General features: G+C 42.4%; 1 protein-coding gene across 1 annotated transcript in view; it reads left to right on the forward strand.

The window, feature by feature from the left end:
- The first annotated feature begins 235 nt into the window (after window positions 1–235).
- Window positions 236–23,026, forward strand: part of map3k15 (mitogen-activated protein kinase kinase kinase 15) — a 48,576-nt gene continuing 25,785 nt past the window's right edge. The window contains exons 1-3 of the mRNA XM_055881985.1: window positions 236–1,222; window positions 22,189–22,328; window positions 22,924–22,947. Of these exons, the coding sequence (XP_055737960.1) occupies window positions 895–1,222; window positions 22,189–22,328; window positions 22,924–22,947 (492 nt within the window). The 5' untranslated portion in view covers window positions 236–894. The remainder of the gene's footprint in view (window positions 1,223–22,188; window positions 22,329–22,923; window positions 22,948–23,026) is intronic.

A 23,026-nucleotide genomic window follows, 5' to 3' on the forward strand; every position in this document is an offset into this window, starting at 1 on the left:
CGCACACAGGCTGCTGTTTTCTTGCTTGTTTAAACTGCTGTATTTGCTGTGTGTGTATGTTTTGTAGGCAAGTGTGTGTTACCATCTCTGTCTCTTCAGGTAGTGTGTGTGTGCGTGCATTTGTGTGTGTCTTTGTGTGTGTGTTGCTTTGACTAAAGACAGAGATCGTGTGCGACAGGTCCAGAATGTCCTCGGGGCAGTGGACATAACTCAAAATAACTTGACTGTGTATGTGAGTGTGTGAGTGTTGGCTGGCTGGCTGGCTAACTGGGGGTGTCAGATCAGAGGACAGAAAGGGTTTTATATTTAGCTGTAGCGGCAGCAGCACTTCAGCCCTGCTAGAGAGCTCTACAACCCAACTGTCTATGTGTGCTGTTTAAGTACCTCTGGGAAGTATACACTGTTTTGAAGAGCGTGTATGAGAGTGTGTGTGTGTTGTAGAAGGACAGAGCCTGAGGAGATGCACACACCCCGTCCAGACCAGCGTGTGAGTATTTGTGGGAACAAGCGGTGCAGCGTCTGACGGAACCGGAGAAGAGAGGTCTGGATCGACAGATTCACACGCTCCACCGGGCACTAGGCAGCGGACAGCCGGTTTGCTGACTTTCTGATTGTTGACACATTTTCTCAGAGCCATCATATAACTCTTTCTCTCTCTCTCGCTCGCTCACTACTCCCCCCCTCGTCTCTGTGTGATAGTGTTGAACTAGCCTGATCTGGTCTGGTTGGTAACACAGTAAGGTAATGATGTGTGAGGTGCAGTCGGTGGACAGAGTCAGACCCACACGACTCCCCAGGCGACAGGTGCACTGAGACACTAGCTCAGCTCCAATCCTCAGGAGGAGAGGAAAACAGAGGAAGAGAGAGACAGACTCCGCTTTCATCCCTGGGGCCATGGACACGGCTGGTCAGAGTGCACCGGCGACTGAAGCAGGGGGAGAGGGTCGAGGAGGAGGGGGGGAGAGTCGCGAGGGGGTGTTTGTCGGGTCTGTGGACCGGGAGAATGTGTCCAGCCCAAGCCCCTCCACCAAGCAGCGCTCCCTGAGGGCAGTCTATGTGCTGAACGATGGGCTGAAGGCAGTGCTGGCGACCAGCCCCGAGTCGGGGGCGCTCCAGTGTCTGCAGAGAGCCTGTGATGCAGAGAGCGCTCTGCTGACCACCGTCACCTTCGGACGGCTGGACTTTGGAGAGACCTCGGTGCTGGACACCTTCTACGATGCAGGTGTGTGTGTGTGTGTGTGTGTGTGTGTGTGTGTGTGTGTGTGTGTGTGTGTGTGTGTGTGTGTGTGTGTGTGTGTGTGTGTGTGTGTGTGTGTGTGTGTGTGTGTGTGTGTGTGTGTGTGTGTCATTATTATTTCTCACAATCATTTCAACAGTTGAAGTTGAGTTTTGGGGTTTTTGAAAAATGCTTTTTGCAGGAAGAACGGTTACAATACATGGTATTTGTAAAGTTATAAGCAGCTTTAGCCGGGTTAATGAAGATTGAGATTCATAATATATCGGTAATAGGATTTGTCATTGTTTTATTGTGATGATGATCTCACCCAGTATGCACATGTGGTGAACAGACTGGCAAGATAATGACTGGAACAATCCACGAGGGCGCAGGAACACACGCAGCAACACATAGATACCCATTCAATTATTTTACAAAATATTTAAAAAATATATTAAAATATTCCAAGGCTGGAAACTGTTTAAGAAAATATATAGACAAACTTATAGGAAAAAAGAATAGTGTACTTTATCTTACAGCATATTATTTATGCAGCAACGAACACTAAGGCCACATGTTATTTCCTTGTTCTGGTCTGGTGTCCTAACCTTAACCCTACTAACCCCTGCCCTATCCCTACCTGCCTGCTAGCTCTCCAGGAACACATTGCCTGCCTGCCAGCCGGTAATGTGACTATCTGGCATTGGTGTATGTATGTGTGTGTGTGTGCGTGTGCGCACGCACGTGTGTGTGACAGACTGGCCTTGTTGCGTGTGCCGTTGGTATCATGCTGTATTGACCCACTTCCTAGTAACACGTGATGGTTTTGTTATATGGGTCGGCTTACAACATTAACACTGTCATGGTGATGATGATGGTAATGATGATGATGATGATGGCTATGACACACTGACATGTTGTGCTGCGTTCTCTCACTCCCTCGCCCTCTCTAATAAGACTCAAGGAGTCGACACGCGCGTGCGGCAGCATGGCTGTGTAAGATGATCCTCAGACTGCTTTCATTTCTATTTATACCATACCATTATGTTGTCCACACCTCGCCTACAGCTGCTCCCGAGCCGGGTGACCAAACAACAACACCAGGGCTGCCGTCGGTAGGCAGGAAACAGGACTAAACATTTTGCAACAGAGGATCTACTAATGTTACCTGAACTTGTCCAACAAGAAACATTCATTTTCATTTCTCTTGTCAAAAATGTGGCTAGGTTAAAACCCACTGAACACAACTCTGAAGAGCGGAAAACCTTGTCAGCACTACCACTATTATACAGACATTACCACTACAATACAGACACTACCACTATTATACAGACATTACCACTACAATACAGACACTACCACTATTATACAGACATTACCACTACAATACAGACACTACCACTATTATACAGACACTACCACTACAATACAGACACGACAACTACAATACAGACACTACCACTACAATACAGACACGACCACTACAATACAGGCACTACCACTATTATACAGACATTACCACTACAATACAGACACTACAATACAGACACTACCACTATTATACAGACATTACCACCACAATACAGACACTACCACTATTATACAGACATTACCACTACAATACAGACACTACCAATATTATACAGACATTACCAATACAATACAGACACTACCACTATTATACAGACATTACCACTACAATACAGACACTACCACTACAATACAAACATTACCACTACGATACAGAACCTATTATACAGACACTACCACTACAATACAGACATTACCACTACAATACAGACACTACCACTACAATACAGACACTACACTACAATACAGACACTACCACTACAATACAGACACTACCACTATAATACAGACACTACCACTACAATACAGATACTTATACTATAATACAGACACTACCACTACAATACAGACACTACCACTACAATACAGACACTACCACTACAATACAAACATTACCACTACAATACAGACACTACCACTACAATACAGACACTACCACTACAATACAAACATTACCACTACAATACAGACACTATAATACAGACACTACCACTACAATACAGACAGTACCACTACAATACAGGCACTACCACTACAATACAGACACTACACTACAATACAGACACTACCACTACAATACAGACACTACCACTACAATACAGACACTACCGCTACAATACAGACACTACCACTATTATACAGACATTACCACTACAATACAGACACTACAATACAGACACTACCACTATTATACAGACACTACCACTACAATACAGACACTACCACTACAATACAGACACTACCACTACAATACAGACACTACCGCTACAATACAGACACTACAATACAGACACTACCACTATTATACAGACACTACCACGATAATACAGCCACTACCACTACAATACAGACACTACCACTACAATGCAGACACTACCACTACAATACAGACACTACCACTACAATACAGACACTACCGCTACAATACAGACACTACCGCTACAATACAGACACTACCACTACAACACAGACACTACCACTACAATACAGACACTAACACTACAAATTGACACTACCACTACAATACAGACATTACCACTACAATACAGACACTACCACTACAATACAGACACTACACTACAATACAGACACTACCACTACAATACAGAAACTACCACTACAATACAGACACTAACACTACAAATTGACACTACCACTACAATACAGACATTACCACTACAATACAGACACTACCACTACAATACAGACACTACACTACAATACAGACACTACCGCTACAATACAGACACTACAATACAGACACTACCACTATTATACAGACACTACCACTACAATACAGACACTACCACTACAATACAGACACTAACACTACAAATTGACACTACCACTACAATACAGACATTACCACTACAATACAGACACTACCACTACAATACAGACACTACACTACAATACAGACACTACCACTACAATACAGACACTACCACTACAATACAGACATTACCACTACAATACAGACACTACCACTACAATACAGACACTACACTACAATACAGACACTACCACTACAATACAGACATTACCACTATAATACAGACACTACCACTATAATACAGACACTACCACTACAATACAGACACTACCACTACAATACAGACACTACCACTACAATACAGACACTACTACTACAATACATAAAACTACACTACCACTAAAATACAGACACTACCACTACAATACAGACATTACCACTACAATACAGACACTACACTACAATACAGATACTACCGCTACAATACAGACACTACCGCTACAATACGGATACTACCGCTACAATACAGACAATACCGCTACAATACAGATACTACCGCTACAATACAGACACTACCACTACAATACAGACACTACCACTACAATACAGACACTACCACTACAATACAGACACTACCACTACAATACAAACATTACCACTACAATACAGACACTACCACTACAATACAGACACTACCACTACAATACAAACATTACCACTACAATACAGACACTATAATACAGACACTACCACTACAATACAGACAGTACCACTACAATACAGGCACTACCACTACAATACAGACACTACACTACAATACAGACACTACCACTACAATACAGACACTACCACTACAATACAGACACTACCGCTACAATACAGACACTACCACTATTATACAGACATTACCACTACAATACAGACACTACAATACAGACACTACCACTATTATACAGACACTACCACTACAATACAGACACTACCACTACAATACAGACACTACCACTACAATACAGACACTACCGCTACAATACAGACACTACAATACAGACACTACCACTATTATACAGACACTACCACGATAATACAGCCACTACCACTACAATACAGACACTACCACTACAATGCAGACACTACCACTACAATACAGACACTACCACTACAATACAGACACTACCGCTACAATACAGACACTACCGCTACAATACAGACACTACCACTACAACACAGACACTACCACTACAATACAGACACTAACACTACAAATTGACACTACCACTACAATACAGACATTACCACTACAATACAGACACTACCACTACAATACAGACACTACACTACAATACAGACACTACCACTACAATACAGAAACTACCACTACAATACAGACACTAACACTACAAATTGACACTACCACTACAATACAGACATTACCACTACAATACAGACACTACCACTACAATACAGACACTACACTACAATACAGACACTACCGCTACAATACAGACACTACAATACAGACACTACCACTATTATACAGACACTACCACTACAATACAGACACTACCACTACAATACAGACACTAACACTACAAATTGACACTACCACTACAATACAGACATTACCACTACAATACAGACACTACCACTACAATACAGACACTACACTACAATACAGACACTACCACTACAATACAGACACTACCACTACAATACAGACATTACCACTACAATACAGACACTACCACTACAATACAGACACTACACTACAATACAGACACTACCACTACAATACAGACACTACCACTATAATACAGACACTACCACTACAATACAGATACTTATACTATAATACAGACACTACCACTATAATACAGACACTACCACTACAATACAGACACTACTACTACAATACATAAAACTAAACTACCACTAAAATACAGACACTACCACTATAATACAGACACGACCACTACAATACCGACACTACCACTACAATACAGACATTACCACTACAATACAGACATTACCACTACAATACAGACACTACCACTATTATACAGACACTACCACTACAATACAGACACTACCACTACAATACAGACACTACCGCTACAATACAGACACTACCACTACAATACAGACACTACCGCTACAATACAGACACTACCGCTACAATACAGACACTACCGCTACAATACAGACACTACCGCTACAATACAGACACTACCGCTACAATACAGACACTACCGCTACAATACAGATATTTATACTATAATACAGACACTACCACTATAATACAGACACTACCGCTACAATACAGACACTACCGCTACAATACAGACACTTCCGCTACAATACAGACACTACCACTACAATACAGACACTACCACTACAATACAGACACTACCGCTACAATACAGATACTTATACTATAATACAGACACTACCACTACAATACAGATACTTATACTATAATACAGACACTACCACTATAATACAGACACTACCGCTACAATACAGACACTACTGCTACAATACAGGCACTACCGCTACAATACAGACACTACCACTACAATACAGACACTACCGCTACAATACAGACACTACCGCTACAATACAGGCACTACCGCTACAATACAGACACTACCACTACAATACAGACACTACCACTACAATACAGACACTACCGCTACAATACAGACACTACCGCTACAATACAGACACGACCACTACAATACAGACACTACCGCTACAATACAGACACTACCGCTACAATACGGATACTTATACTACAATACAGACACTACCGCTACAATACAGACACTACCGCTATAATACAGACACTACCGCTACAATACAGACACTACTGCTACAATACAGGCACTACCGCCAGCAGCATACCACCCTGCATACCACTACTGGCTTGCTTCTGAAGCTAAGCAGGGTTGGTCCTGGTCAGGCCCTGGATGGGAGACCAGATGCTGCTGGAAGTGGTGTTGGAGGGCCAGTAGGAGGCACTCTTTCCTCTGGTCTAAAAAATATCCCAATGCCCCAGGGCAGTGATTGGGGACACTGCCCTGTGTAGGGTGCCGTCTTTCGGATGGGACGTTAAACGGGTGTGCTGACTCTCTGAGGTCATTAAAGATCCCATGGCACTTATCGTAAGAGTAGGGGTGTTAACCCCGGTGTCCTGGCTAAATTCCCAATCTGGCCCTCAAACCATCATGGTCACCTAATAATCCCCAGTTTACAATTGGCTCATTCATCCCCCTCCTCTCCCCTGTAACTATTCCCCAGGTCGTTGCTGCAAATGAGAACGTGTTCTCAGTCAACTTACCTGGTAAAATAACGGTAAAATAAAATAAATAAATAAAACCGCTACAATACAGACACTACCACTACAATACAGGCACTACCACTACAATACAGACACTACCGCTACAATACAGACACTACCGCTACAATACAGACACTACCGCTACAATACAGACACTACCGCTACAATACAGACCCTACCGCTACAGTACAGACACTACCGCTACAATACAGACACTACACTACCACTACAATACAGACACTACCACTACAATACAGACACTACCGCTACAATACAGACACTACCGCTACAATACAGACAATACCACTACAATACAGACACTACCGCTACAATACAGACACTACCACTACAATACAGACACTACCGCTATAATACAGACACTACCACTATAATACAGACACTACCGCTACAATACAGACATTACCACTATAATACAGGCACTACCACTACAATACAGACACTACCACTACAATACAGACACTACCGCTACAATACAGACACTACCACTACAATACAGACACTACCACTACAATACAGACACTACCGCTACAATACAGACACTACCACTACAATACAGACACTACACTACCACTACAATACAAAAACTACCACTACAATACAGACACTACCGCTACAATACAGACACTACCACTACAATACAGACACTACCACTACAATACAGACACTACCGCTACAATACAGACACTACCGCTACAATACAGACACTACCGCTACAATACAGACACTACCACTACAATACAGACACTACACTACCACTACAATACAAACACTACCACTACAATACAGACACTACCGCTACAATACAGACACTACCGCTACAATACAGACACTACCACTACAATACAGACACTACCGCTACAATACAGACACTACCACTACAATACAGACACTACCACTACAATACAGACACTACCGCTACAATACAGACACTATCGTTACAATACGGATACTTATAGTACAATAGAGACACTACCGCTACAATACAGACACTACCGCTACAATACAGACACTACCACTACAATACAGACACTACCGCTACAATACAGACACTACCACTATAATACAGACACTACCGCTACAATACGGATACTTATACTACAATACAGACACTACCGCTACAATACGGATACTTATACTACAATACAGACACTACCACTATAATACAGACACTACCACTACAATACAGACACTACCACTACAATACAGACACTACCACTACAATACAGACACTACCACTACAATACAGACACTACCACTAAAATACAGACACTACCACTACAATACAGACATTACCACTACAATACAGACACTACACTACAATACAGACACTACCACTACAATACAGACACTACCACTACAATACAGACACTACACTACCACTACAATACAAACATTACCACTACAATACAGACACTATAATACAGACTCTACCACTACAATACAGACAGTACCACTACAATACAGGCACTACCACTACAATACAGACACTACCACTATTATACTGACAATACCACTACAATACAGACACTACCACTACAATACAGACACTACCGCTACAATACAGACACTACAATACAGACACTACCACTATTATACAGACACTACCACGATAATACAGCCACTACCACTACAATACAGACACTACCACTACAATACAGACACTAACACTACAAATTGACACTACCACTACAATACAGACACTACCACTACAATACAAACATTACCACTACAAGACAGACACTACCACTACAATACAAACATTAACACTACGATACAGAACCTATTATACAGACACTACCACTACAATACAGACATTACCACTACAATACAGACACTACCACTACAATACAGACACTACCGCTACAATACAGACACTACCGCTACAATACAGACACTACCACTACAATACAGACACTACCACTACAATACAGACATTACCACTACAATACAGACACTACCACTACAATACAGACACTACCACTACAATACAGACACTACACTACAATACAGACACTACCACTACAATACAGACACTACCACTATAATACAGACACTACCACTACAATACAGACATTACCACTACAATACAGACATTACCACTACAATACAGACACTACCACTATTATACAGACACTACCACTACAATACAGACACTACCACTACAATACAGACACTACCACTATAATACAGACACTACCACTACAATACAGATACTTATACTATAATACAGACACTATCACTACAATACAGACATTACCACTACAATACAGACACTACCACTATTATACAGACACTACCACTACAATACAGACACTACCAATACAATACAGACACTACCACTATAATACAGACACTACCACTACAATACAGATACTTATACTATAATACAGACACTACCACTACAATACAGACACTACCGCTACAATACAGACACTACCACTACAACACAGACACTACCGCTACAATACAGATACTTATACTATAATACAGACACTACCACTACAATACAGATACTTATACTATAATACAGACACTACCACTATAATACAGACACTACCGCTACAATACAGACACTACCGCTACAAAACAGGCACTACCGCTACAATACAGACACTACCACTACAATACAGACACTACCGCTACAATACAGACACTACCGCTACAATACAGACACTACCGCTACAATACAGGCACTACCGCTACAATACAGACACTACCGCTACAATACAGACACTACCGCTACAAACAGACACTACCGCTACAATACGGATACTTATACTATAATACAGACACTACCACTATAATACAGATACTTATACTATAATACAGACACTACCACTATAATACAGACACTACCACTACAATACAGACACTACCGCTACAATACAGGCACTACCGCTACAATACAGACACTACCGCTACAATACAGACACTACCGCTACAATACAGACACTACCGCTACAATACAGGCACTACCGCTACAATACAGACACTACCACTACAATACAGACACTACCTCTACAATACAGACACTACCGCTACAATACAGACACTACCGCTACAATACAGGCACTACCACTACAATACAGACACTACCGCTACAATACAGACACTACCGCTACAATACAGGCACTACCGCTACAATACAGACACTACCGCTACAATACAGACACTACCGCTACAATACAGGCACTACCGCTACAATACAGACACTACCGCTACAATACAGACACTACCGCTACAATACAGACACTACCGCTACAATACAGACACTACCGCTGCAATACAGACACTACCGCTACAATACGGATACTTATACTACAATACAGACACTACCGCTACAATACAGACACTACCGCTACAATACAGACACTACCGCTATAATACAGACACTACCGCTACAATACAGACACTACCACTACAATACAGACACTACCGCTACAATACAGACACTACCGCTACAATACAGGCACTACCGCTACAATACAGACACTACCGCTACAATACAGACACTACCGCTACAATACAGGCACTACCGCTACAATACAGACACTACCGCTACAATACAGACACTACCGCTACAATACAGACACTACCGCTACAATACAGACACTACCGCTGCAATACAGACACTACCGCTACAATACAGACACTACCGCTACAATACAGACACTACCGCTACAATACAGACACTACCGCTACAATACGGATACTTATACTACAATACAGACACTACCGCTACAATACAGACACTACCGCTACAATACAGACACTACTGCTACAATACAGGCACTACCGCCAGCAGCATACCACCCTGCATACCACTACTGGCTTGCTTCTGAAGCTAAGCAGGGTTGGTCCTGGTCAGGCCCTGGATGGGAGACCAGATGCTGCTGGAAGTGGTGTTGGAGGGCCAGTAGGAGGCACTCTTTCCTCTGGTCTAAAAAATATCCCAATGCCCCAGGGCAGTGATTGGGGACACTGCCCTGTGTAGGGTGCCGTCTTTCGGATGGGACGTTAAACGGGTGTGCTGACTCTCTGAGGTCATTAAAGATCCCATGGCACTTATCGTAAGAGTAGGGGTGTTAACCCCGGTGTCCTGGCTAAATTCCCAATCTGGCCCTCAAACCATCATGGTCACCTAATAATCCCCAGTTTACAATTGGCTCATTCATCCCCCTCCTCTCCCCTGTAACTATTCCCCAGGTCGTTGCTGCAAATGAGAACGTGTTCTCAGTCAACTTACCTGGTAAAATAACGGTAAAATAAAATAAATAAATAAAACCGCTACAATACAGACACTACCACTACAATACAGGCACTACCACTACAATACAGACACTACCGCTACAATACAGACACTACCGCTACAATACAGACACTACCGCTACAATACAGACACTACCGCTACAATACAGACCCTACCGCTACAGTACAGACACTACCGCTACAATACAGACACTACACTACCACTACAATACAGACACTACCACTACAATACAGACACTACCGCTACAATACAGACACTACCGCTACAATACAGACAATACCACTACAATACAGACACTACCGCTACAATACAGACACTACCACTACAATACAGACACTACCGCTATAATACAGACACTACCACTATAATACAGACACTACCGCTACAATACAGACATTACCACTATAATACAGGCACTACCACTACAATACAGACACTACCACTACAATACAGACACTACCGCTACAATACAGACACTACCACTACAATACAGACACTACCACTACAATACAGACACTACCGCTACAATACAGACACTACCACTACAATACAGACACTACACTACCACTACAATACAAACACTACCACTACAATACAGACACTACCGCTACAATACAGACACTACCACTACAATACAGACACTACCACTACAATACAGACACTACCGCTACAATACAGACACTACCGCTACAATACAGACACTACCGCTACAATACAGACACTACCACTACAATACAGACACTACACTACCACTACAATACAAACACTACCACTACAATACAGACACTACCGCTACAATACAGACACTACCGCTACAATACAGACACTACCACTACAATACAGACACTACCGCTACAATACAGACACTACCACTACAATACAGACACTACCACTACAATACAGACACTACCGCTACAATACAGACACTATCGTTACAATACGGATACTTATAGTACAATACAGACACTACCGCTACAATACAGACACTACCGCTACAATACAGACACTACCACTACAATACAGACACTACCGCTACAATACAGACACTACCACTATAATACAGACACTACCGCTACAATACGGATAATTATACTACAATACAGACACTACCGCTACAATACGGATACTTATACTACAATACAGACACTACCACTATAATACAGACACTACCACTACAATACAGACACTACCACTACAATACAGACACTACCACTACAATACAGACACTACCACTACAATACAGACACTACCACTAAAATACAGACACTACCACTACAATACAGACATTACCACTACAATACAGACACTACACTACAATACAGACACTACCACTACAATACAGACACTACCACTACAATACAGACACTACACTACCACTACAATACAAACATTACCACTACAATACAGACACTATAATACAGACTCTACCACTACAATACAGACAGTACCACTACAATACAGGCACTACCACTACAATACAGACACTACCACTATTATACTGACAATACCACTACAATACAGACACTACCACTACAATACAGACACTACCGCTACAATACAGACACTACAATACAGACACTACCACTATTATACAGACACTACCACGATAATACAGCCACTACCACTACAATACAGACACTACCACTACAATACAGACACTAACACTACAAATTGACACTACCACTACAATACAGACACTACCACTACAATACAAACATTACCACTACAAGACAGACACTACCACTACAATACAAACATTAACACTACGATACAGAACCTATTATACAGACACTACCACTACAATACAGACATTACCACTACAATACAGACACTACCACTACAATACAGACACTACCGCTACAATACAGACACTACCGCTACAATACAGACACTACCACTACAATACAGACACTACCACTACAATACAGACATTACCACTACAATACAGACACTACCACTACAATACAGACACTACCACTACAATACAGACACTACACTACAATACAGACACTACCACTACAATACAGACACTACCACTATAATACAGACACTACCACTACAATACAGACATTACCACTACAATACAGACATTACCACTACAATACAGACACTACCACTATTATACAGACACTACCACTACAATACAGACACTACCACTACAATACAGACACTACCACTATAATACAGACACTACCACTACAATACAGATACTTATACTATAATACAGACACTATCACTACAATACAGACATTACCACTACAATACAGACACTACCACTATTATACAGACACTACCACTACAATACAGACACTACCAATACAATACAGACACTACCACTATAATACAGACACTACCACTACAATACAGATACTTATACTATAATACAGACACTACCACTACAATACAGACACTACCGCTACAATACAGACACTACCACTACAACACAGACACTACCGCTACAATACAGATACTTATACTATAATACAGACACTACCACTACAATACAGATACTTATACTATAATACAGACACTACCACTATAATACAGACACTACCGCTACAATACAGACACTACCGCTACAAAACAGGCACTACCGCTACAATACAGACACTACCACTACAATACAGACACTACCGCTACAATACAGACACTACCGCTACAATACAGACACTACCGCTACAATACAGGCACTACCGCTACAATACAGACACTACCGCTACAATACAGACACTACCGCTACAAACAGACACTACCGCTACAATACGGATACTTATACTATAATACAGACACTACCGCTACAATACAGACACTACCGCTACAATACAGGCACTACCGCTACAATACAGACACTACCGCTACAATACAGACACTACCGCTACAATACAGGCACTACCGCTACAATACAGACACTACCGCTACAATACAGGCACTACCGCTACAATACAGACACTACCACTACAATACAGACACTACCTCTACAATACAGACACTACCGCTACAATACAGACACTACCGCTACAATACAGGCACTACCACTACAATACAGACACTACCGCTACAATACAGACACTACCGCTACAATACAGGCACTACCGCTACAATACAGACACTACCGCTACAATACAGACACTACCGCTACAATACAGGCACTACCGCTACAATACAGACACTACCGCTACAATACAGACACTACCGCTACAATACAGACACTACCGCTACAATACAGACACTACCGCTGCAATACAGACACTACCGCTACAATACGGATACTTATACTACAATACAGACACTACCGCTACAATACAGACACTACCGCTACAATACAGACACTACCGCTATAATACAGACACTACCGCTACAATACAGACACTACCACTACAATACAGACACTACCGCTACAATACAGACACTACCGCTACAATACAGGCACTACCGCTACAATACAGACACTACCGCTACAATACAGACACTACCGCTACAATACAGGCACTACCGCTACAATACAGGCACTACCGCTACAATACAGACACTACCGCTACAATACAGACACTACCGCTACAATACAGACACTACCGCTGCAATACAGACACTACCGCTACAATACAGACACTACCGCTACAATACAGACACTACCGCTACAATACAGACACTACCGCTACAATACGGATACTTATACTACAATACAGACACTACCGCTACAATACAGACACTACCGCTACAATACAGACACTACCGCTATAATACAGACACTACCGCTACAATACAGACACTACCGCTACAATACAGGCACTACCGCCAGCAGCATACCACCCTGCATACCACTACTGGCTTGCTTCTGAAGCTAAGCAGGGTTGGTCCTGGTCAGGCCCTGGATGGGAGACCAGATGCTGCTGGAAGTGGTGTTGGAGGGCCAGTAGGAGGCACTCTTTCCTCTGGTCTAAAAAATATCCCAATGCCCCAGGGCAGTGATTGGGGACACTGCCCTGTGTAGGGTGCCGTCTTTCGGATGGGACGTTAAACGGGTGTGCTGACTCTCTGAGGTCATTAAAGATCCCATGGCACTTATCGTAAGAGTAGGGGTGTTAACCCCGGTGTCCTGGCTAAATTCCCAATCTGGCCCTCAAACCATCATGGTCACCTAATAATCCCCAGTTTACAATTGGCTCATTCATCCCCCTCCTCTCCCCTGTAACTATTCCCCAGGTCGTTGCTGCAAATGAGAACGTGTTCTCAGTCAACTTACCTGGTAAAATAACGGTAAAATAAAATAAATAAATAAAACCGCTACAATACAGACACTACCACTACAATACAGGCACTACCACTACAATACAGACACTACCGCTACAATACAGACACTACCGCTACAATACAGACACTACCGCTACAATACAGACACTACCGCTACAATACAGACCCTACCGCTACAGTACAGACACTACCGCTACAATACAGACACTACACTACCACTACAATACAGACACTACCACTACAATACAGACACTACCGCTACAATACAGACACTACCGCTACAATACAGACAATACCACTACAATACAGACACTACCGCTACAATACAGACACTACCACTACAATACAGACACTACCGCTATAATACAGACACTACCACTATAATACAGACACTACCGCTACAATACAGACATTACCACTATAATACAGGCACTACCACTACAATACAGACACTACCACTACAATACAGACACTACCGCTACAATACAGACACTACCACTACAATACAGACACTACCACTACAATACAGACACTACCGCTACAATACAGACACTACCACTACAATACAGACACTACACTACCACTACAATACAAACACTACCACTACAATACAGACACTACCGCTACAATACAGACACTACCACTACAATACAGACACTACCACTACAATACAGACACTACCGCTACAATACAGACACTACCGCTACAATACAGACACTACCGCTACAATACAGACACTACCACTACAATACAGACACTACACTACCACTACAATACAAACACTACCACTACAATACAGACACTACCGCTACAATACAGACACTACCGCTACAATACAGACACTACCACTACAATACAGACACTACCGCTACAATACAGACACTACCACTACAATACAGACACTACCACTACAATACAGACACTACCGCTACAATACAGACACTATCGTTACAATACGGATACTTATAGTACAATACAGACACTACCGCTACAATACAGACACTACCGCTACAATACAGACACTACCACTACAATACAGACACTACCGCTACAATACAGACACTACCACTATAATACAGACACTACCGCTACAATACGGATACTTATACTACAATACAGACACTACCGCTACAATACGGATACTTATACTACAATACAGACACTACCACTATAATACAGACACTACCACTACAATACAGACACTACCACTACAATACAGACACTACCACTACAATACAGACACTACCACTACAATACAGACACTACCACTAAAATACAGACACTACCACTACAATACAGACATTACCACTACAATACAGACACTACACTACAATACAGACACTACCACTACAATACAGACACTACCACTACAATACAGACACTACACTACCACTACAATACAAACATTACCACTACAATACAGACACTATAATACAGACTCTACCACTACAATACAGACAGTACCACTACAATACAGGCACTACCACTACAATACAGACACTACCACTATTATACTGACAATACCACTACAATACAGACACTACCACTACAATACAGACACTACCGCTACAATACAGACACTACAATACAGACACTACCACTATTATACAGACACTACCACGATAATACAGCCACTACCACTACAATACAGACACTACCACTACAATACAGACACTAACACTACAAATTGACACTACCACTACAATACAGACACTACCACTACAATACAAACATTACCACTACAAGACAGACACTACCACTACAATACAAACATTAACACTACGATACAGAACCTATTATACAGACACTACCACTACAATACAGACATTACCACTACAATACAGACACTACCACTACAATACAGACACTACCGCTACAATACAGACACTACCGCTACAATACAGACACTACCACTACAATACAGACACTACCACTACAATACAGACATTACCACTACAATACAGACACTACCACTACAATACAGACACTACCACTACAATACAGACACTACACTACAATACAGACACTACCACTACAATACAGACACTACCACTATAATACAGACACTACCACTACAATACAGACATTACCACTACAATACAGACATTACCACTACAATACAGACACTACCACTATTATACAGACACTACCACTACAATACAGACACTACCACTACAATACAGACACTACCACTATAATACAGACACTACCACTACAATACAGATACTTATACTATAATACAGACACTATCACTACAATACAGACATTACCACTACAATACAGACACTACCACTATTATACAGACACTACCACTACAATACAGACACTACCAATACAATACAGACACTACCACTATAATACAGACACTACCACTACAATACAGATACTTATACTATAATACAGACACTACCACTACAATACAGACACTACCGCTACAATACAGACACTACCACTACAACACAGACACTACCGCTACAATACAGATACTTATACTATAATACAGACACTACCACTACAATACAGATACTTATACTATAATACAGACACTACCACTATAATACAGACACTACCGCTACAATACAGACACTACCGCTACAAAACAGGCACTACCGCTACAATACAGACACTACCACTACAATACAGACACTACCGCTACAATACAGACACTACCGCTACAATACAGACACTACCGCTACAATACAGGCACTACCGCTACAATACAGACACTACCGCTACAATACAGACACTACCGCTACAAACAGACACTACCGCTACAATACGGATACTTATACTATAATACAGACACTACCGCTACAATACAGACACTACCGCTACAATACAGGCACTACCGCTACAATACAGACACTACCGCTACAATACAGACACTACCGCTACAATACAGGCACTACCGCTACAATACAGACACTACCGCTACAATACAGGCACTACCGCTACAATACAGACACTACCACTACAATACAGACACTACCTCTACAATACAGACACTACCGCTACAATACAGACACTACCGCTACAATACAGGCACTACCACTACAATACAGACACTACCGCTACAATACAGACACTACCGCTACAATACAGGCACTACCGCTACAATACAGACACTACCGCTACAATACAGACACTACCGCTACAATACAGGCACTACCGCTACAATACAGACACTACCGCTACAATACAGACACTACCGCTACAATACAGACACTACCGCTACAATACAGACACTACCGCTGCAATACAGACACTACCGCTACAATACGGATACTTATACTACAATACAGACACTACCGCTACAATACAGACACTACCGCTACAATACAGACACTACCGCTATAATACAGACACTACCGCTACAATACAGACACTACCACTACAATACAGACACTACCGCTACAATACAGACACTACCGCTACAATACAGGCACTACCGCTACAATACAGACACTACCGCTACAATACAGACACTACCGCTACAATACAGGCACTACCGCTACAATACAGGCACTACCGCTACAATACAGACACTACCGCTACAATACAGACACTACCGCTACAATACAGACACTACCGCTGCAATACAGACACTACCGCTACAATACAGACACTACCGCTACAATACAGACACTACCGCTACAATACAGACACTACCGCTACAATACGGATACTTATACTACAATACAGACACTACCGCTACAATACAGACACTACCGCTACAATACAGACACTACCGCTATAATACAGACACTACCGCTACAATACAGACACTACCGCTACAATACAGGCACTACCGCCAGCAGCATACCACCCTGCATACCACTACTGGCTTGCTTCTGAAGCTAAGCAGGGTTGGTCCTGGTCAGGCCCTGGATGGGAGACCAGATGCTGCTGGAAGTGGTGTTGGAGGGCCAGTAGGAGGCACTCTTTCCTCTGGTCTAAAAAATATCCCAATGCCCCAGGGCAGTGATTGGGGACACTGCCCTGTGTAGGGTGCCGTCTTTCGGATGGGACGTTAAACGGGTGTGCTGACTCTCTGAGGTCATTAAAGATCCCATGGCACTTATCGTAAGAGTAGGGGTGTTAACCCCGGTGTCCTGGCTAAATTCCCAATCTGGCCCTCAAACCATCATGGTCACCTAATAATCCCCAGTTTACAATTGGCTCATTCATCCCCCTCCTCTCCCCTGTAACTATTCCCCAGGTCGTTGCTGCAAATGAGAACGTGTTCTCAGTCAACTTACCTGGTAAAATAACGGTAAAATAAAATAAATAAATAAAACCGCTACAATACAGACACTACCACTACAATACAGACACTACCGCTACAATACAGACACTACCGCTACAATACAGACACTACACTACAATACAGACACTACCACTACAATACAGACACTACCACTACAATACAGACACTACCGCTACAATACAGACACTACCGCTACAATACAGACACTATCGCTACAATACGGATACTTATACTACAATACAGACACTACCGCTACAATACAGACACTACCGCTACAATACAGACACTACCACTACAATACAGACACTACCACTACAATACAGACACTACCGCGACAATACAGACACTACCACTATAATACAGACACTACCGCTACAATACGGATACTTATACTACAATACAGACACTACCACTACAATACAGACACTACCGCTACAATACAGACACTACCGCTACAATACAGGCACTACCGCTACAATACAGACACTACCGCTACAATACAGACACTACCGCTACAATACAGGCACTACCGCTACAATACAGACACTACCGCTACAATACAGACACTACCGCTACAATACAGACACTACCGCTACAATACAGACACTACCGCTGCAATACAGACACTACCGCTACAATACAGACACTACCGCTACAATACAGACACTACCGCTACAATACAGACACTACCGCTACAATACGGATACTTATACTACAATACAGACACTACCGCTACAATACAGACACTACCGCTACAATACAGACACTACCGCTATAATACAGACACTACCGCTACAATACAGACACTACCGCTACAATACAGGCACTACCGCCAGCAGCATACCACCCTGCATACCACTACTGGCTTGCTTCTGAAGCTAAGCAGGGTTGGTCCTGGTCAGGCCCTGGATGGGAGACCAGATGCTGCTGGAAGTGGTGTTGGAGGGCCAGTAGGAGGCACTCTTTCCTCTGGTCTAAAAAATATCCCAATGCCCCAGGGCAGTGATTGGGGACACTGCCCTGTGTAGGGTGCCGTCTTTCGGATGGGACGTTAAACGGGTGTGCTGACTCTCTGAGGTCATTAAAGATCCCATGGCACTTATCGTAAGAGTAGGGGTGTTAACCCCGGTGTCCTGGCTAAATTCCCAATCTGGCCCTCAAACCATCATGGTCACCTAATAATCCCCAGTTTACAATTGGCTCATTCATCCCCCTCCTCTCCCCTGTAACTATTCCCCAGGTCGTTGCTGCAAATGAGAACGTGTTCTCAGTCAACTTACCTGGTAAAATAACGGTAAAATAAAATAAATAAATAAAACCGCTACAATACAGACACTACCACTACAATACAGACACTACCGCTACAATACAGACACTACCGCTACAATACAGACACTACACTACAATACAGACACTACCACTACAATACAGACACTACCACTACAATACAGACACTACCGCTACAATACAGACACTACCGCTACAATACAGACACTATCGCTACAATACGGATACTTATACTACAATACAGACACTACCGCTACAATACAGACACTACCGCTACAATACAGACACTACCACTACAATACAGACACTACCACTACAATACAGACACTACCGCGACAATACAGACACTACCACTATAATACAGACACTACCGCTACAATACGGATACTTATACTACAATACAGACACTACCACTACAATACAGACACTACCACTACAATACAGACACTACCGCTACAATACAGACACTACCACTACAATACAGACACTACCACTACAATACAGACACTACCACTACAATACAGACACTACCGCTACAATACAGACACTACCACTACAATACAGACACTACCACTACAATACAGACACTACCGCTACAATACAGCTATTGTTGAAGACAGAATATGTTTCTCTGAACTCTAACCCTCTCCCTTTCCTCTCTCTCTCTCTCCAGACATAGCCGTAGTTGATATGAGTGACGTGTTCCGTCAGCCGTCGTTGTTTTACCATCTGGGTGTCAGAGAGAGCTTCGACATGGCCAACAATGTCATCCTGTACCATGACACTGACCCCGACACCGCTCTGTCACTGAAGGTACACACACACACAAACACAGCGGAATCCAAGCTGGGTACATATAGATGCCATATTTCAATTGGATCATCCTGTTGCTGCAGAAAGGCAAAGACTTCTAAAACTTGTAATTTCCACTTTAAAATATCACACTTTATTTGCCCTACCTGAAAAATGCATCAACCCCTACAAAAAATGAATGGTTCAGAAGGAGATTATTTTCTTGCTGTGTGAAACTGGCTCAAATTAAGATACGGCAACTGTAGGGTGAGGGGGCGTTGGCTGTGAGGTCATAGATGGCATTCCATCCTCTGAACAACGTAGCGGACTGGGTTTATTAACAGCCCAGTGTGTGTTTTTTGTCTGTGTGTGTGTCTGTTGTTCGTTGTTCTGCTGCCTGTGTGTGCTTTAGCCACAGTTGTAGTGGACTAGGTGTCAGGCAGCTATTTCCACAGTGATAAAAAGGAATGTTGTTGTAACTGAAGTAAGTGTGGGGACCCTTAATGCCAAACAGCACAACTCAACAGATAGACTGCACACTACTACAACACACTAACTCTCTCAACTTCACAACTCTCCTCAACTTTATTCTTACAAGTATTTCTCTCTTTTGTAGGACATGGTGGCACAGAAAAACACTGTAAGTACCTGCATGAGTACTAAAATACTTCTTCATCTTTAGCCTCTGAACTTTCTCTCTATCTCTGTGTTGTTGTGTT

The sequence above is a fragment of the Salvelinus fontinalis genome, chromosome 25 (assembly GCF_029448725.1).
Source record: "Salvelinus fontinalis isolate EN_2023a chromosome 25, ASM2944872v1, whole genome shotgun sequence".
In the NCBI taxonomy this organism is placed as follows: Eukaryota; Metazoa; Chordata; class Actinopteri; order Salmoniformes; family Salmonidae; genus Salvelinus; species Salvelinus fontinalis.